A 13,925-nucleotide genomic window follows, 5' to 3' on the forward strand; every position below is an offset into this window, starting at 1 on the left:
GTACTTTTAGTAGGGATGGGGTTTCACCATGTTAGCCAGGATGGTCTTGATCTCCTGACCTCGTGATCAGCCCACCTCGGCCTCCCAAAGTGCTGGGATTACAGGCTTGAGACACCTCTCCCAGCCCATATTTTTCTTAGAAGAGTATTTTAAAATCTTTGGTCTTAAATTAATAGACATTTAATTGATATTCTTTCATATATATAACAAATCGAATATTAGATAGTTACTAAGGCTAGACAGTATTGTCAAGTCTTGGAATACATCAGTGCACAAAATAGAGATTCCTTTCCCTCATCGTGATGGACTTCTAGTATGACTGTACATACATAAAATTATTTAAATGTGTATTATAATGTATCTTGGGAAAGTAAAAGAGCTTAATCAAAAGGATTGTGAGTTTCAGAGATGGTCAGGGATGCCTTGCTGGAAGGATGACATTTTGTCATAGACTTCAGTTTGAGTTGTATCACAGATTTCAAAAAGGAAATGCATGTATTGATCTTAGTTCAATAGAGAGGACAGTGACAGTTTGCGTCAAATGCGGCAAGTTAGGCAAGTCAGATGAGGACTCAGAGTTGGTCATGTATTTCTTTGGTGAACAGATTCAGTGAAATCATGGACAAAAGCTTGATGGAAGTATAAGTTTAGAGAAAGAATGTGCAATGAGAATCACTGGAGATACGAAACGGTTGCTTGCAGGAGAAGTGGGATCAAGAGAAGATGGAATTTTTGTTTGTTTTAGTGTTTTTTCAAAAGAAAAAGCTTATTTCCTGATGGGAATGTTCCTTTAGAGGGTGATAGATAAATTGATGGTATAAGGGATAACTGAAAAAACTGCAAAAAAGCAGAAAAGAGAAGGTATGATTTAGTGCTTATGTGGGGGCATTGGTTTTAAGTAGAAAGGAATACTGCTTGTCTGTGACAATGTGCAGGAAATACAAAGTTTGTGAATTAGTTGTTGGCAGTAAGACAGATGGTGCAGACAGTGGATCATCCTTTCTGCTTTGGGTTCTTGGTAAGGTGGGAAATAAAATAATAGGCAGGTAATATGGGAATTTTAAGAAAAATATGGCAAATAGCATCTACTCAAGGTTCATATTTATATATTTAAAGATGACACTATCTACATCATAGTACTTTTTTTCTGTCTAGACTTAGCTGCATAGATGTAGATGCTGACATAAAATTATATCAAGTAGGTTTGTGGTTTTGCCAGTCAAGTATTATGAAATCAGACAGGGGCATGGGAGTTGAAAAAATATGCAAGAGAACAGTTAGAATGACCAGCCATGGAATTAAGCTGTTTTACTTGTTGTTCAAATTGCTATAAAATTTTTGTTTAAAAGTAACATTTCAATTTTAATTTTAAACTTGTATTTGTCCTGCTTTCTGTTCTTTTAGTTGCATATATGCATTGAGAAATATCTGAATAATATTTTTGTAAATTCTATTGGTATTTCAGATGGTGTTGTTTTTGAGCACTCTTTAATTTTTTAAAAAATACTTTCTTAAATATTAAAGTGGATCATCTCAAGAAAAAGCTGTCTTTTAGAGCAAAGTTGAAGAAGTATAAGGGAATAAATAATAAAACAGTATTTCTTAAATTTGGGGCCCATGAGATATTGGGGGCAATAATACTGTAAAGACCAAAGCAGTTTGGGCAGATTTTGGTTGCTAGACTGTGCAATTTGTATTTTACTTGGTAGGAAAAGGAGTACTAGAGACTAGGGCAGGAGGGTAAAGTGACTGGATCTTTCTTTTAAGAAGACAGATTGATACTATTGTCAAGGTGTTTGGTTGGAAACCTTAGGAGAGAGAAATCAGGTAAACTGTTTTGTTTCTGAGGTTAGTTGTAAATGAAGTTTTAACAACCTGGTTTTGAAAGATGAGACGATTTAAATGAATGGAGAGGCACAAACCATGTGCTTGCATTTTAAGACTGCAAAGCAAAAAAAAGCACCGTTTTTATGATATTAATTTAGACAAAATGCAGTCCAGTGGAAATCCAGTAACCAATTTTTTTCCTCAGGAGAACTGTAATTCATTTTCTGAGGAAGCAAAGAGAAGTGAGATAACATGACCAGCTAAAAATTAAGCTGAGTTATAAAGACAGACATCCTTCTCATTTCCTCAACTCTCCCTTTTGTAGCTCATTGGCTTGTGTTATTACAGCAGGTTTTACTAGGATACTTGGAACCTTTAACTCCCTACCTTCTTTCATGCCCTTTCATTTACCTCTCCAGCTTTTTCTACTTAGGTTACTGTGTGAATTCTTTCTTGCCCCTGCCTTAAATTGTAATCTCACTGGGACTGTGTCTTTAGCTCATGATTTTCTTTACATTGCAGATGCTCACTGCATGATCTCAAGTGTTTTTTAGTTAACATTTTGCTGATGGCTTCCAAATTGGTGTTGATCTTCAACTTTCAGAGTTGAATATTCTGTAGGTGGCTTCACATGTCATTCATTCCGTCTTCTCAGTTTATTCTTAAATATGACTCAACTCCAGCCTTTATCCCCATTTGTACTACCTCTGTCCTCATTCAAGGCCTCATTATCTGTCACCTAAATGTACTTGAAGTTCCCTGCGTCATTTCTTGGTCTCTTCAAATCTGCTTTTTTATAAGGCCAGCAGGATGCTTTAGCAAAAATACTGACCTGACTTAGTGACTGCTCTTTTTAAAAGCAGAAATTATCAGATCTCTGATAAGAATCCCCAAGAGTAGGATACCTTGGAGTCTATTTGTGTATACAAGTTCATTCCATACCTGCAGATTCTGATTTTAATCAGATTGAGAAACTTGCAGTCTACCAGAATTAAGTTTGAGCCCCTCTGCCTGGTGCATAAAGTCCTCCATGACCTGGTTTTGGTTTACCAGTTGGTCACATTTCCCACTATGGCCTGATTTGCAGCAGTATTGAAGAACATACTCTCTTACTGTCCTGTCCCCCTACCTGCTGTATTCTTTGCATAGAATAAGTGCTGTTCTCTTTCAGTCTACATGAGATACCTTCACTTTTTTTGGGGGGCCGCTGTTATTGCACTTTGCAGCATTTGCCAAAACATTTCTGACTCCCCAGCCTGTTTTATACGAATACTATCTTGTGGAAACCTTGAAAATTTATAAAATATTATTTCATTGTATGGGAAAACAAATCAGTTTTAATAAAAATAATGTACACCAGTGTTAACATTAAAGATTGCACTAGAGAGTTCAAAATTAATATAATTTTATGTTTAAAGAAATTTTAAGCCAAGTGCAGTTGCCCAAGCCTGTAATCCCAGCAATTTGGGGGGCCTAGGCAACTGGATCACTTGAGGTCAGGAAGTTCAAGACCAGCCTGGCCAATATGGCAAAACCACATCTGTACTAAAAATACAAAAATTGACAACATGTGTTGGCACATGCTTGCACATGCCTGTAATCCCAGCTACTTAGGAGGCTGAGGCAAGAGAGTCACTTGAACTTGGGAGTTGCTGTGAGCTGAGATAGCGCCAATGCACTCCAGCCTGGGTGTAACTGAGTGAGACTCCTATCTCAAGAAAAAAAAGAAAATTTAATTTTTTCTTCTAAGTAATCTTTTAAATTTACTTTAAGGAATCAGCTAGTGTCTTTCTAAGTGACATTTTGTTTTGAAAAATGTATATTAAAATGTGATTTGAAAATATGTTACTGTGTCCAAGTTAGACAGAACTTTTTTCCCCATTGTTTTGGGTTCTTACATCTTGTGTTTAAATAGTTAAGTTTTAGTAGCTTTTAGTAGCCCAGTGTTTCAAGTCCTCATATCCTGGGTTAAGTAGTTAGATTTTATAATATCTATGTAGGTAACAAGGAGATGCTATTTGAAAGTAGTCTGTAATTCCTAGTAAGAAACCAAATTATATTGTCATTGTATATATGTATTTTTAATGTTGGCTTTAGAGAATTTTGATTAGACAAATATAGTTTTGGATCTTTTGAAGAACGAGATGGGGAATTTGAAAAGTATGCAAAGATTTCAAAATCTAAATTCTGTGTTTATAAGCCACTGTTAAAAGTTAAGACTAAGAATTTAAAACCTAAAGTAGTCAAAACTATCACCATTGCCTTTTCTAAGTAATACTCATTGTAGTTGAATTGTGAGTGCATTTATCTGCTCTGCACTAATGGAAACCATCTTTTGTTATATTGTTTTTTATTTTTTAGAAAAAACTATTATTGCCTCTAACAGTTTAAACTTACAGCATTTTTCAAACACCAGAGGTTGATGGTTGTTTCTTGTGAATTACATAGATCAAGATTTGAATTCTGGTTTTGCCAGTTACTAGATGTGACCTTAGATAAATCATTTAAGTTTGCTTTACTGTAAAATGTCAACAGTATTATAGCACTTCCTCATGGAGTTATTATGAGCATTAAGTAATGCTTTCAGTAATCACTTAAAAAGTAACTACATTATTATGATCACATTTAAAAATAATCATCTGTTCATCTGTCTGCTTTTTCACTGAACTAGAAATTTCTTGGGTCCATTACCTTTTTTTTTTTTTTTTTTTTTTTTTAAGAGATAGCCTTTCTCTGTTGCCTAGGCTTGCGTGCAGTAGTGAGATCTTAGCTCACTGCAGCCTCTGGCCTGGGTTCAAATGATTCTTGTGCCTCAGCTTCCCAAGAAGCTGGGATTACAGGCATGTGCCATTATGCCCAGCTTTTGTATTTTCAGTAGAAAACATGTTTTGCCATGTTGGCCAGGCTGGCCTGAAGCAATCCACTCACGTCCACCTCTCAAAGCCCTGGGATTACAGGTGCGAATCACCATGCATGGCCTTGGGTCAATTTCTTTTAAAGTTTGCACCTCTGATACTTGCCCGGAGTCTGATTTTTAGTTGTGAATCATTGTTTAATTGAATTAAACATAAATATCTAGCCAAAAGGATAATAAAATATATTCAGCAGAGGAATACCAAAAGGAAACTAAAATGGGAAAGGGGAAATGAAAAAGCTTCTTGGGGTCCTACTCCTCTGTGGTTGGTCTCTTGCTGTGTCATACAGGCCAGGTGGGCCCACAACAGAGAAAACATTACTCAGTGTTTCTGTAATGGACTGAATATTGAAAAATCTGACTTTTGTGATAAATTAAATTGTACTGTTGTGCTATTGTTCATTAGTCTGTGCCACACTTTCTGTTGTGCTAAAGATAGTAGTCAGTGCCCACAGTGGTGTGTAATGTAAGGTTACATTATATAGGGGTCATATTTTTGGTATTTACTGCAATCCAGAGTGTATTTTTTAAGACATTATTTTTTACTTTTGTTAAAATTTTGAAGTCCCAAGCATAACAGCACACTTGATTCCCTTACTGTGTAACACTTAACAGTTGTAGATACCCTGAGCCCACTGTTGGAAATCATATATTCACTTTATTGGTAAGTAAGGATTCTTTTTTTTTTAATACATAAACATGAAACAGGCTGCCTTAAGTCATTTAAGAAGATACTTAAGCCTACATCTTACTGTATTTGCCAGCAGTAGACCCAGACTCATTACTTCCATGAACTCATGTATATGTTGTGTGTGTGTGTGTGTGTGTATATTTTTAAATGCATATGTGTGTAGTATTAGATTTAAACAGATTAATATTAGAATTTACAACTATTTTTATATTTATTTATTTATTTTTTGAGAGTTTCACTCTGTCATCCAGACTGGAATACAGTGGTGCAATCTTGATTCACTGCAACCTCTGCCTTCCAAGTTCAAGTGATTCTCCTGCCTCAGCTTCCTGAGTAGCTGGGATTACAGGCACCTGCCACTATGGCCAACTCATTTTTTTTGTATTTTTAGTAGAGACAGGGGTTTCACTATGTTGACCAGGCTGGTCTCAAACTCCAGACCTCAGGTGATCTGCCTGCCTCTGCCTTCCGAAGTGCTGGGATTACAGACATGTGCCACCACAGCCAGCCAGAATTTGTTTCTGGCAACCATATTTTGATTTTTAAAAAGTTTATGATTCTCATAAAAACAGATAAGACAATTGTATTCAGAAGTACTGAATGTTAGGTAATGCTCATAAAATACATTAGGACTAGTGTGTACTGAATTTACTAGTAGGGCATTATTTCTCAGATCTTCAAGAACATTGGTAAACTGGGTTCTGTGGCTTAAGCTTGTAATCCCAGCATTTTGTGAGGCTGAGGTGGGAGAATTGCTTGAGCCTAAGAATTGGAGATAAGTCAGAGAAAAATAGTGAGACCTTGTCTGTACAAAAAAATAAAAAAATTAGCTGAGCATGGTGGCATACGCTTGTTGTTGCAGCTACTGAAGTAGGCTGAGGCAGAAGGATCGCTTGAATTCTGGAGTCAAAGGTGCAGGGAACTGTAATGGTGCCACTGTACTCTAGCCTGAGTGACAGAACAAGAAAAGACCCCATCTCAAAAAATAAAACAGAATACTTGTAATATTGTATGCTTTTACTTTATGACAAGCAAAGATGATGTATGTCCTTTCATTAGTTTTCTTAAGTTTTAAAGCATCTGCTGTTATTGTTGATGATATGTTTTCTGCCTTTTCAGTGGATGATGCTGGCAAAATAGAACATGATGGTTCCACTGGAGTGACCATCGATGGAGAATCAGAAATGGATCCTTGTAAAGTGGATGGCACTTGTCCTGAAGTCATCAAGGTATACATTTTTAAAGCTGACCCTGGAGAAGATGACTTAGGTAAGAGGAAGCCGTCAGCATTTTATACGTCATCATCCAAATGTTTCAACCAAATGGTGTCAAAAAAATAAACAGGTTACTTTTTTTCATTGATATTTAGCATTTAGTTTAGATTATTTAGGTTGGAAAATTTGAACTCTTTTCCAAAGATAACTTTTAAGACATATTTTTGATTTAGTAATATGAAAATATATGAAAACATGTAAGCAAAATATGTGAAAATGAACTCTCTAATAATTTTTGGAGCTTTCATCTTTTCTGATAGGTGGGACTGTAGACATTGTGGAGAGTGAGCCTGAAAATGATCATGGAGTTGAACTACTTGATCAGAACAGCAGTATTCGTGTTCCCAGGGAAAAGATGGTTTATATGACTGTCAGTGACTCTCAACAAGAAGATGAAGATTTAAGTATGTGGTTTTTTTTTAAAAAAATTTTACTTTAAGTTCTGGGATACATGTGCTGAATGTGCAGGTTTGTTACATAGGTATGCATGTGCCATGGTGGTTTGCTGCACCTATCAACCCATCTTCTAGGTTTTTAAGCCCACCATCCATTATTAGGTATTTGTCTTAATGCTCTCCCTTCCCTTGCACTCCACCCCACAACAGGCCCCAGTGTGTGATGTTCCCCTCCTTGTGTCCATGTGTCCTCATTGTTTAACTCCCACTTATGAGTGAGAACATGTGGTGTTTGGTTTTCTATTCTTGTGTTAATTTGCTGAGGATGGTGGTTTCCAGCTCTGTGGCTTTTTTTGTGGAAGAGGGTTTTATCTTTCTATAAATAGTGTTTTTTGTTTTTGTTTTTTTGAGACAGAGTCTTATTCTGTCGCCAGGCTGGAGTGCAGTGGCGCAATCTCAGCTCACTGCAACTTCCACCTCCCAAGTTCCTGCCTCAGCCTCTCAAGTAGCTGAGACTACAGGCACGCACCACCACACCCAGCTAATTTTTGTATTTTTAGTAGAGATGAGGGTTTCACCATGTTGGCCAGGATGGTCTCGATCTGTTGACCTCATGATCTGCCCACCTTGGTCTCCCAAAGTGCTGGGATTACAGGCATGAGCCACTGTGCCCTGCCCAAGCTGGTTTTTTTTTTTTTTTTTTTTTTAATGTAACCAATATTTGAAAAAAAAAGCAACACTGCTTTAGAGATTACTATATTGCCATATTCCAAGGAAATATATCAGTGACTATGTATGTTTTCATTGTTGCTTTATAAGCTAATTATGGTGAAAGCCAAGAAACAAATGATTAATTCAACCAGTTTATTTTTTCCTACTAATGTATTTTTTCTGTGTGATCTCTGTAAACCTAGTCACAAAAAATTTTTTATTTATTTTGTGCTTAGATGTTGCTGAAATTGCTGATGAAGTTTATATGGAAGTGATCGTAGGAGAGGAGGATGCTGCTGTTGCAGCAGCAGCAGCTGCTGTGCATGAGCAGCAGATTGATGAGGATGAAATGAAAACCTTCGTGCCAATTGCATGGGCAGCAGCTTATGGTAACTTACATAGTAGCTAGAAGGATTGAGTGGTTTTTGAACATTAATTCGCTGTTGAAAGTGATTTCTGTGGTCTTAGGGTTTCATGATTTAAGCAAAAGTAGAGGAAGATTACATAGTCTCCTTGTTGCCTTTAATTTTAACATGAACTTTCATGCCTTTATTACATAAGCGTAGGAGCTTTCAGTCTAACATTTTAAATCTTGGTTTATAGGTAACTCACAACTTTACAATTTTGGGAGGTAATAAGGGAGTCCAATAGAGCAACATGCTGCAAGATATGGAAGCTAGGCACTTCCCATGGTCTTGCCATAAATATGCCCATAAAACACATTATCTGCAGTGGGGGGCCAGGTGTAGTGGCTCACGCCTGTAATCCCAGCACTTTGGTAGTCTGAGGTAGGTGGATGACCTGAGGTCAGGAGTTCAAGATCAACCTGGCCAATATGGTGAAACCTCCTGTCTACTAAAAATACAAAAAAATGAGATGGGTGTGATGGTGTGTTCCTATAATCCCAGCTATTCAGGATGCTGAGGCAGGATAATCGCTTGAACCTGAGAGGAGGAGGTTACAGTGAGCCAAGATTATACCTCTGTACTCTAGCCTGGGTGACAGAGCAAGACTCTGTCTCAAAAATACATTTAAAAAATAATAAAAATAAAAAATAAGGACTTTCTGTCATTCGTGAATGTCAGGACTTCTTGTTAATAAAGAATTCCTGATTGTTTAGAATTTATAATGTTGTGTAATTTTGTGTGTTAATGCACATCGTTAGGTAATAATTCTGATGGAATTGAAAACCGGAATGGCACTGCAAGTGCTCTCTTGCACGTAGATGAGTCTGCTGGCCTTGGCAGACTGGCTAAACAAAAACCAAAGAAAAAGAGAAGACCTGATTCCAGGCAGTACCAAACAGGTGAGTTCCACAGGAGTGTTATGATGGAGTTTTAGTTGCTAGGCCACGTGTATTTTTGTGTATTGAATTTGAAAGAAAAAATTTCAAAATTCAGTGATATTCATGAATGATTTTCTTGGATAAAAAGAAACAGTTGTGCCTCAAACATTCAGGAAAAAGAATTAAAATCCTCTGGTGATTTTAGTGAAAGGGAAAATAAATTTCTAAAATGTTACCTAACTTTAAGTGAACAAAATTACATGGATCTATGTATACCAGCATAAAGCAGGTATAATTTACAGAGAAGTGGAAGAAGTACCTAGGTTATTTACAGGACAGATTACTATCCTGTGTTGTTTTGAATGCTTCTTTGCATATTAAAATTTATTCATAGGTGCAGTTAAGCTTTACTCTTAGCATATATTTGGTTTGGAGTCAGTCACCAAAGAAGAAATGCGGCCTTGATTTTTGTGAGTTATTTGCTATACATTTCTAAATTTATGTTCTTTTATCACTGCTTGCTTGATTTATTTTTTTTAAGCTGGAGGGGGTGAGATTGGTTCATACTGAACCAAACCACTTCTGTTGATTAGGACATTACTGTAACTCTTAACATTGAAAAGCAATAAAAGGAATGTTAATAAAAGTATTTGCCCAGTAATGTTCAGAACACAAGCTTTAAATTCATGAGGAAACCAGAAGTTTGATTAAGCACTCATACTGCTTTCTTTTCCTTTCTTAGCAATAATTATTGGCCCTGATGGTCATCCTTTGACTGTCTATCCTTGCATGATTTGTGGGAAGAAGTTTAAGTCGAGAGGTTTTTTGAAAAGACATATGAAAAACCATCCCGAACACCTTGCCAAGAAGAAGTACCACTGTACTGACTGTGATTACACTACCAACAAGAAGATAAGTTTACATAACCACCTGGAGAGCCACAAGCTGACCAGCAAGGCAGAGAAGGCCATTGAATGTGATGAGTGTGGGAAGCATTTTTCTCATGCCGGGGCTTTGTTTACTCACAAAATGGTGCACAAGGAAAAAGGGGCCAACAAAATGCACAAGTGTAAATTCTGTGAATATGAGACAGCTGAACAGGGGTTATTGAATCGCCACCTCTTGGCAGTCCACAGCAAGAACTTTCCTCACATTTGTGTGGAGTGTGGTAAAGGTTTCCGACACCCGTCGGAACTCAAAAAGCACATGCGAATCCATACCGGGGAGAAGCCATACCAATGCCAGTACTGCGAATATAGGTCTGCAGACTCTTCTAACTTGAAAACACATATAAAAACAAAGCATAGTAAAGAGATGCCATTCAAGTGTGATATTTGTCTTCTGACTTTCTCAGATACCAAAGAAGTGCAGCATCATACTCTTGTCCACCAGGAAAACAGAACACACCAGTGTTTGCATTGTGACCACAAGAGTTCAAACTCAAGTGATTTGAAACGACATGTAATTTCAGTTCATACAAAAGACTATCCTCATAAGTGTGAGATGTGCGAGAAAGGCTTTCACAGGCCTTCAGAACTCAAGAAGCATGTGGCTGTCCACAAAGGTAAAAAAATGCACCAATGTAGACATTGTGACTTTAAGATTGCAGACCCATTTGTTCTAAGTCGCCATATTCTCTCAGTTCACACAAAGGATCTTCCATTTAGGTGTAAGAGATGTAGAAAGGGATTTAGGCAACAAAATGAGCTTAAAAAGCATATGAAGACACACAGTGGCAGGAAAGTATATCAGTGTGAGTACTGTGAGTATAGCACTACGGATGCCTCAGGCTTTAAACGGCACGTTATTTCCATTCATACAAAAGACTATCCTCATCGGTGTGAGTACTGCAAGAAAGGCTTCCGAAGACCTTCAGAGAAGAACCAGCACATAATGCGACATCATAAAGAAGTTGGCCTGCCCTAACAGTGTGTGTACAAGCTTGTGAAGATGTTGGCCTTGAAGCAGAAAATTCATTTTTTAAAGCCAGTCTTGTTCACATCCATTACTATACATTGAATTATGCTGTGTAAAAATAGAAATATTGCTTCTAGTCCACTTTTCTTTACATTTTATTCAGTAGGGTGTCCTGAATCCTATTGAGTTTCTTTAATAGATGAGAAAAGTATCAACAAGCAAGTTGCTTATAATTTGTGATTCTATACTGAATTTTCAGTCTTAAAAGCTTTACTATTTATTTACATATTTATTCATGTTGATGGTACTCTTCTAAGACAAAATCAAATTGATAACTACAAAAGTAACATTTTTGACCCATTTCTTCCTACACAAACGTTTCACATTGGAGATGTCTGCTAACATAAATGGGAGATTTTACTGTCAAGTCTACTTAGCAAAACGTAATAATTTTTTTGTCTTCTTAACATTACATGATGAAATTTTACATTTGAGCTTCTAGCATTGATTAATATAGGATATTGACTACATTTATGTTTAAATTTCATTTTGTTCAGCAGACAAAATGTACTTACTTTAATTTTCATTAATAGTGTTTACATCTTTTGTCAGCACAGCAAACTTTTAAAAAGTATTACTGAAAAGTTTTACTTATTTTTGTCTTTTGTTTTCTCTTTGTACTGCTTTGTCTTGCGTTGTGTTCCAACACCCGACTTACTGCACACTGACTTTTAGTCTTTTAGAGGTAAATTGTGGACTCAGGATTTTTTGAAACTTGGTGTGTAACTCTAAATCTTGTATATGCATCTTTGTTGCTTATTACATATTTACACACACAAGCACAAATTTTAAACTTATGAAAATTTACAATAACCTGAAAGATCCAGGGATGCATGAGAGCATTTCATAACTTAACTATTCAGAGTTACTCAATTTGAGGTGAAGAATTGAAAAGAAGGACATTAGGAAGAGTGAAAATCTTCTAATACTCTTTGATAGATAAAAATGGAAGGTAAGATGTGTCTAGATAGAATGTTTTCTTACAATTTCAGCTTCATATCATAAATTTTTCTGGAAAGCTATTTCAGACATAGGTTTCTTAGTTTTTGAGAATCCTGTGAAGGAACTCTGGTCTCATTGCAAAGTAAAGAGGACTAAGGGAAAGTGATGGTACCATGTGGCAGAATTAGAGCTAATTCCAAATTAGCAACTTTATCCTGCTTTTTATTTTACACTGAGTAAAGTTTTAAAAAGACAACAGTCAAGTTGATTTTGATTAGAAGATAAACATACATAATGAAAATCCATGGCCTTATTTGGAACATATATCACTTTCCAAATTTTATTGTTTGAGAGTTAATAAGTTATTAAGCAGTTAATAACATGTATGGATATAATATAAAATGAATTCATATAATTAAAAAGAATTTGGTTAATAAGAATTTTGGAGAATGGAAAATGCATTTTTAGGTTCCTTAATTTGGCTGTTGGTACCTATGTATTTGGAATATTTTTGGGGATTAGAATTTTTTTTTTAAGCCACATTACAGCTACCTGCTGGCTTTAGTATGGTGGTACTTCATTCAACTTATGCTGTCAGGTTTTTATTTTCTCCTTCTGGGCCACCAATTCAAAAGTTATAGGATTAGGAAATACAAATATTTGGTGATTGACAGCCTCTGACATGTTAGATTAATTTGATCTAGTTCTGAAGTGGTTTAGTCATACATGAATTTAAACCTAGTACCAACCAAAACCATGTAATGGATTTTGAAAATCTGTTAGGACTTCTTAGCCCTCATACATGTCCCTACCTGATAGTTACTGTCCTTCATTATCTTGTTCTTGATAACTTCAGTTTGTATTTGAGAATCCTTTAAATCTCCTTCCAATTTGTTTTCTCCCTGAAGTAATATAAAAGGAAGTATTTAAGTGAAAGTTTAAGAGTTTTAAAGCACTCCTTAAAATTAATAGTTAGCTATTTATATTTTAAAAATAAACAGAAACGTAAAGAACAACACTTTACATTTCATATTTTTCATATAGTCTGGAGTTATACACAGTTGTTTTGTTTTTAACCACAATATTGAAACCTTTAAAAGGTAATTAAGCATTTGGTCAAGTAAATATGATAGAACATTTGTATAAAGACAGAAACGAAATTGTGCTTAATGTTATATACTGTTATTATTTGCAGGCTGGTTTTAATTCTTAATTTGATTAGCAAAGCTAAAAAAGTGGATGTTGAAGTTGAAAGTTTTAAAGAGGTACAAAATCTTACAAGGACATAAATTATTGTTTGGTTGAAAAATAGCCTATTAAATATCGTATGTCCCTTCCACTGTACAAATTGTAAAATACTTAAAATACTATGGAGAATTCATGTAGGAAGAGTGATACTGTTGTAAATGTGTACTTGAGAATAATATGCAAAAATAAAAATGATAATATTTTGCTGTTAATAAATGTTTACTTGTATATGATACCAATACTAAGTTAACTCTTTTTCTTTAAAACATGCAGTTTTAAGTCTTAATAAACACAAAACATAGTGGACTATTTTTATTTCCCCACTTAGTTCATTCTGTACGTAAGTGGAATACGAAATGCTTTTTATGTAAATATTGGTAACCTTATGAATTTACAAGTAGTATTTCAGAGTACTTGTGCTAATTGAAGAGTCCTTTGCTCAGTGTGTTCTTGAAAGTCAATTTTTTGTTTTATCTTAATGGAAGATTATTTGGTTAGCATCTCCACTTGCTGAAATAAATTTTCCTTGCATAAAGCTTTTTTTTTCTTTTTTTTCTTTTTCTTTTTTTTTTTTTTTTTGGTTTTTTGTTTTTGTTTTAACAACAAAGCCTTACTCATTTGCCCAGGCTCAAGTGCAGTGGTTTGTGATCTCAGCTCACTG

The 13,925-nt window shown here is 35.6% G+C and overlaps 1 protein-coding gene and 1 long non-coding RNA gene across 6 annotated transcripts in view; one reads left to right on the plus strand and one right to left on the minus strand.

Moving 5' to 3' along the window:
• Positions 1-13,497, plus strand: part of ZFY (zinc finger protein Y-linked) — a 50,634-nt gene extending 37,137 nt beyond the window's left edge. For all 5 annotated transcript variants that reach the window (XM_030926312.1, XM_030926314.1, XM_030926316.1 and 2 more), the window contains 5 exons: positions 6,552-6,701; positions 6,967-7,110; positions 8,049-8,201; positions 8,978-9,118; positions 9,840-13,497. In XM_030926312.1, coding sequence (XP_030782172.1) covers positions 6,552-6,701; positions 6,967-7,110; positions 8,049-8,201; positions 8,978-9,118; positions 9,840-11,023 — 1,772 coding nt within the window. In that variant the 3' untranslated portion in view covers positions 11,024-13,497. The remainder of the gene's footprint in view (positions 1-6,551; positions 6,702-6,966; positions 7,111-8,048; positions 8,202-8,977; positions 9,119-9,839) is intronic.
• The window catches only part of LOC115895658, a 35,761-nt gene that overhangs the window by 2,339 nt on the left and 19,497 nt on the right, over positions 1-13,925 (minus strand). Inside the window, exon 3 of the long non-coding RNA XR_004055828.1 lies at positions 12,829-12,918. This is a non-coding gene — a long non-coding RNA (uncharacterized LOC115895658). The remainder of the gene's footprint in view (positions 1-12,828; positions 12,919-13,925) is intronic.

This window comes from Rhinopithecus roxellana, chromosome 22 (assembly GCF_007565055.1).
Source record: "Rhinopithecus roxellana isolate Shanxi Qingling chromosome 22, ASM756505v1, whole genome shotgun sequence".
Lineage (NCBI taxonomy): Eukaryota > Metazoa > Chordata > Mammalia > Primates > Cercopithecidae > Rhinopithecus > Rhinopithecus roxellana.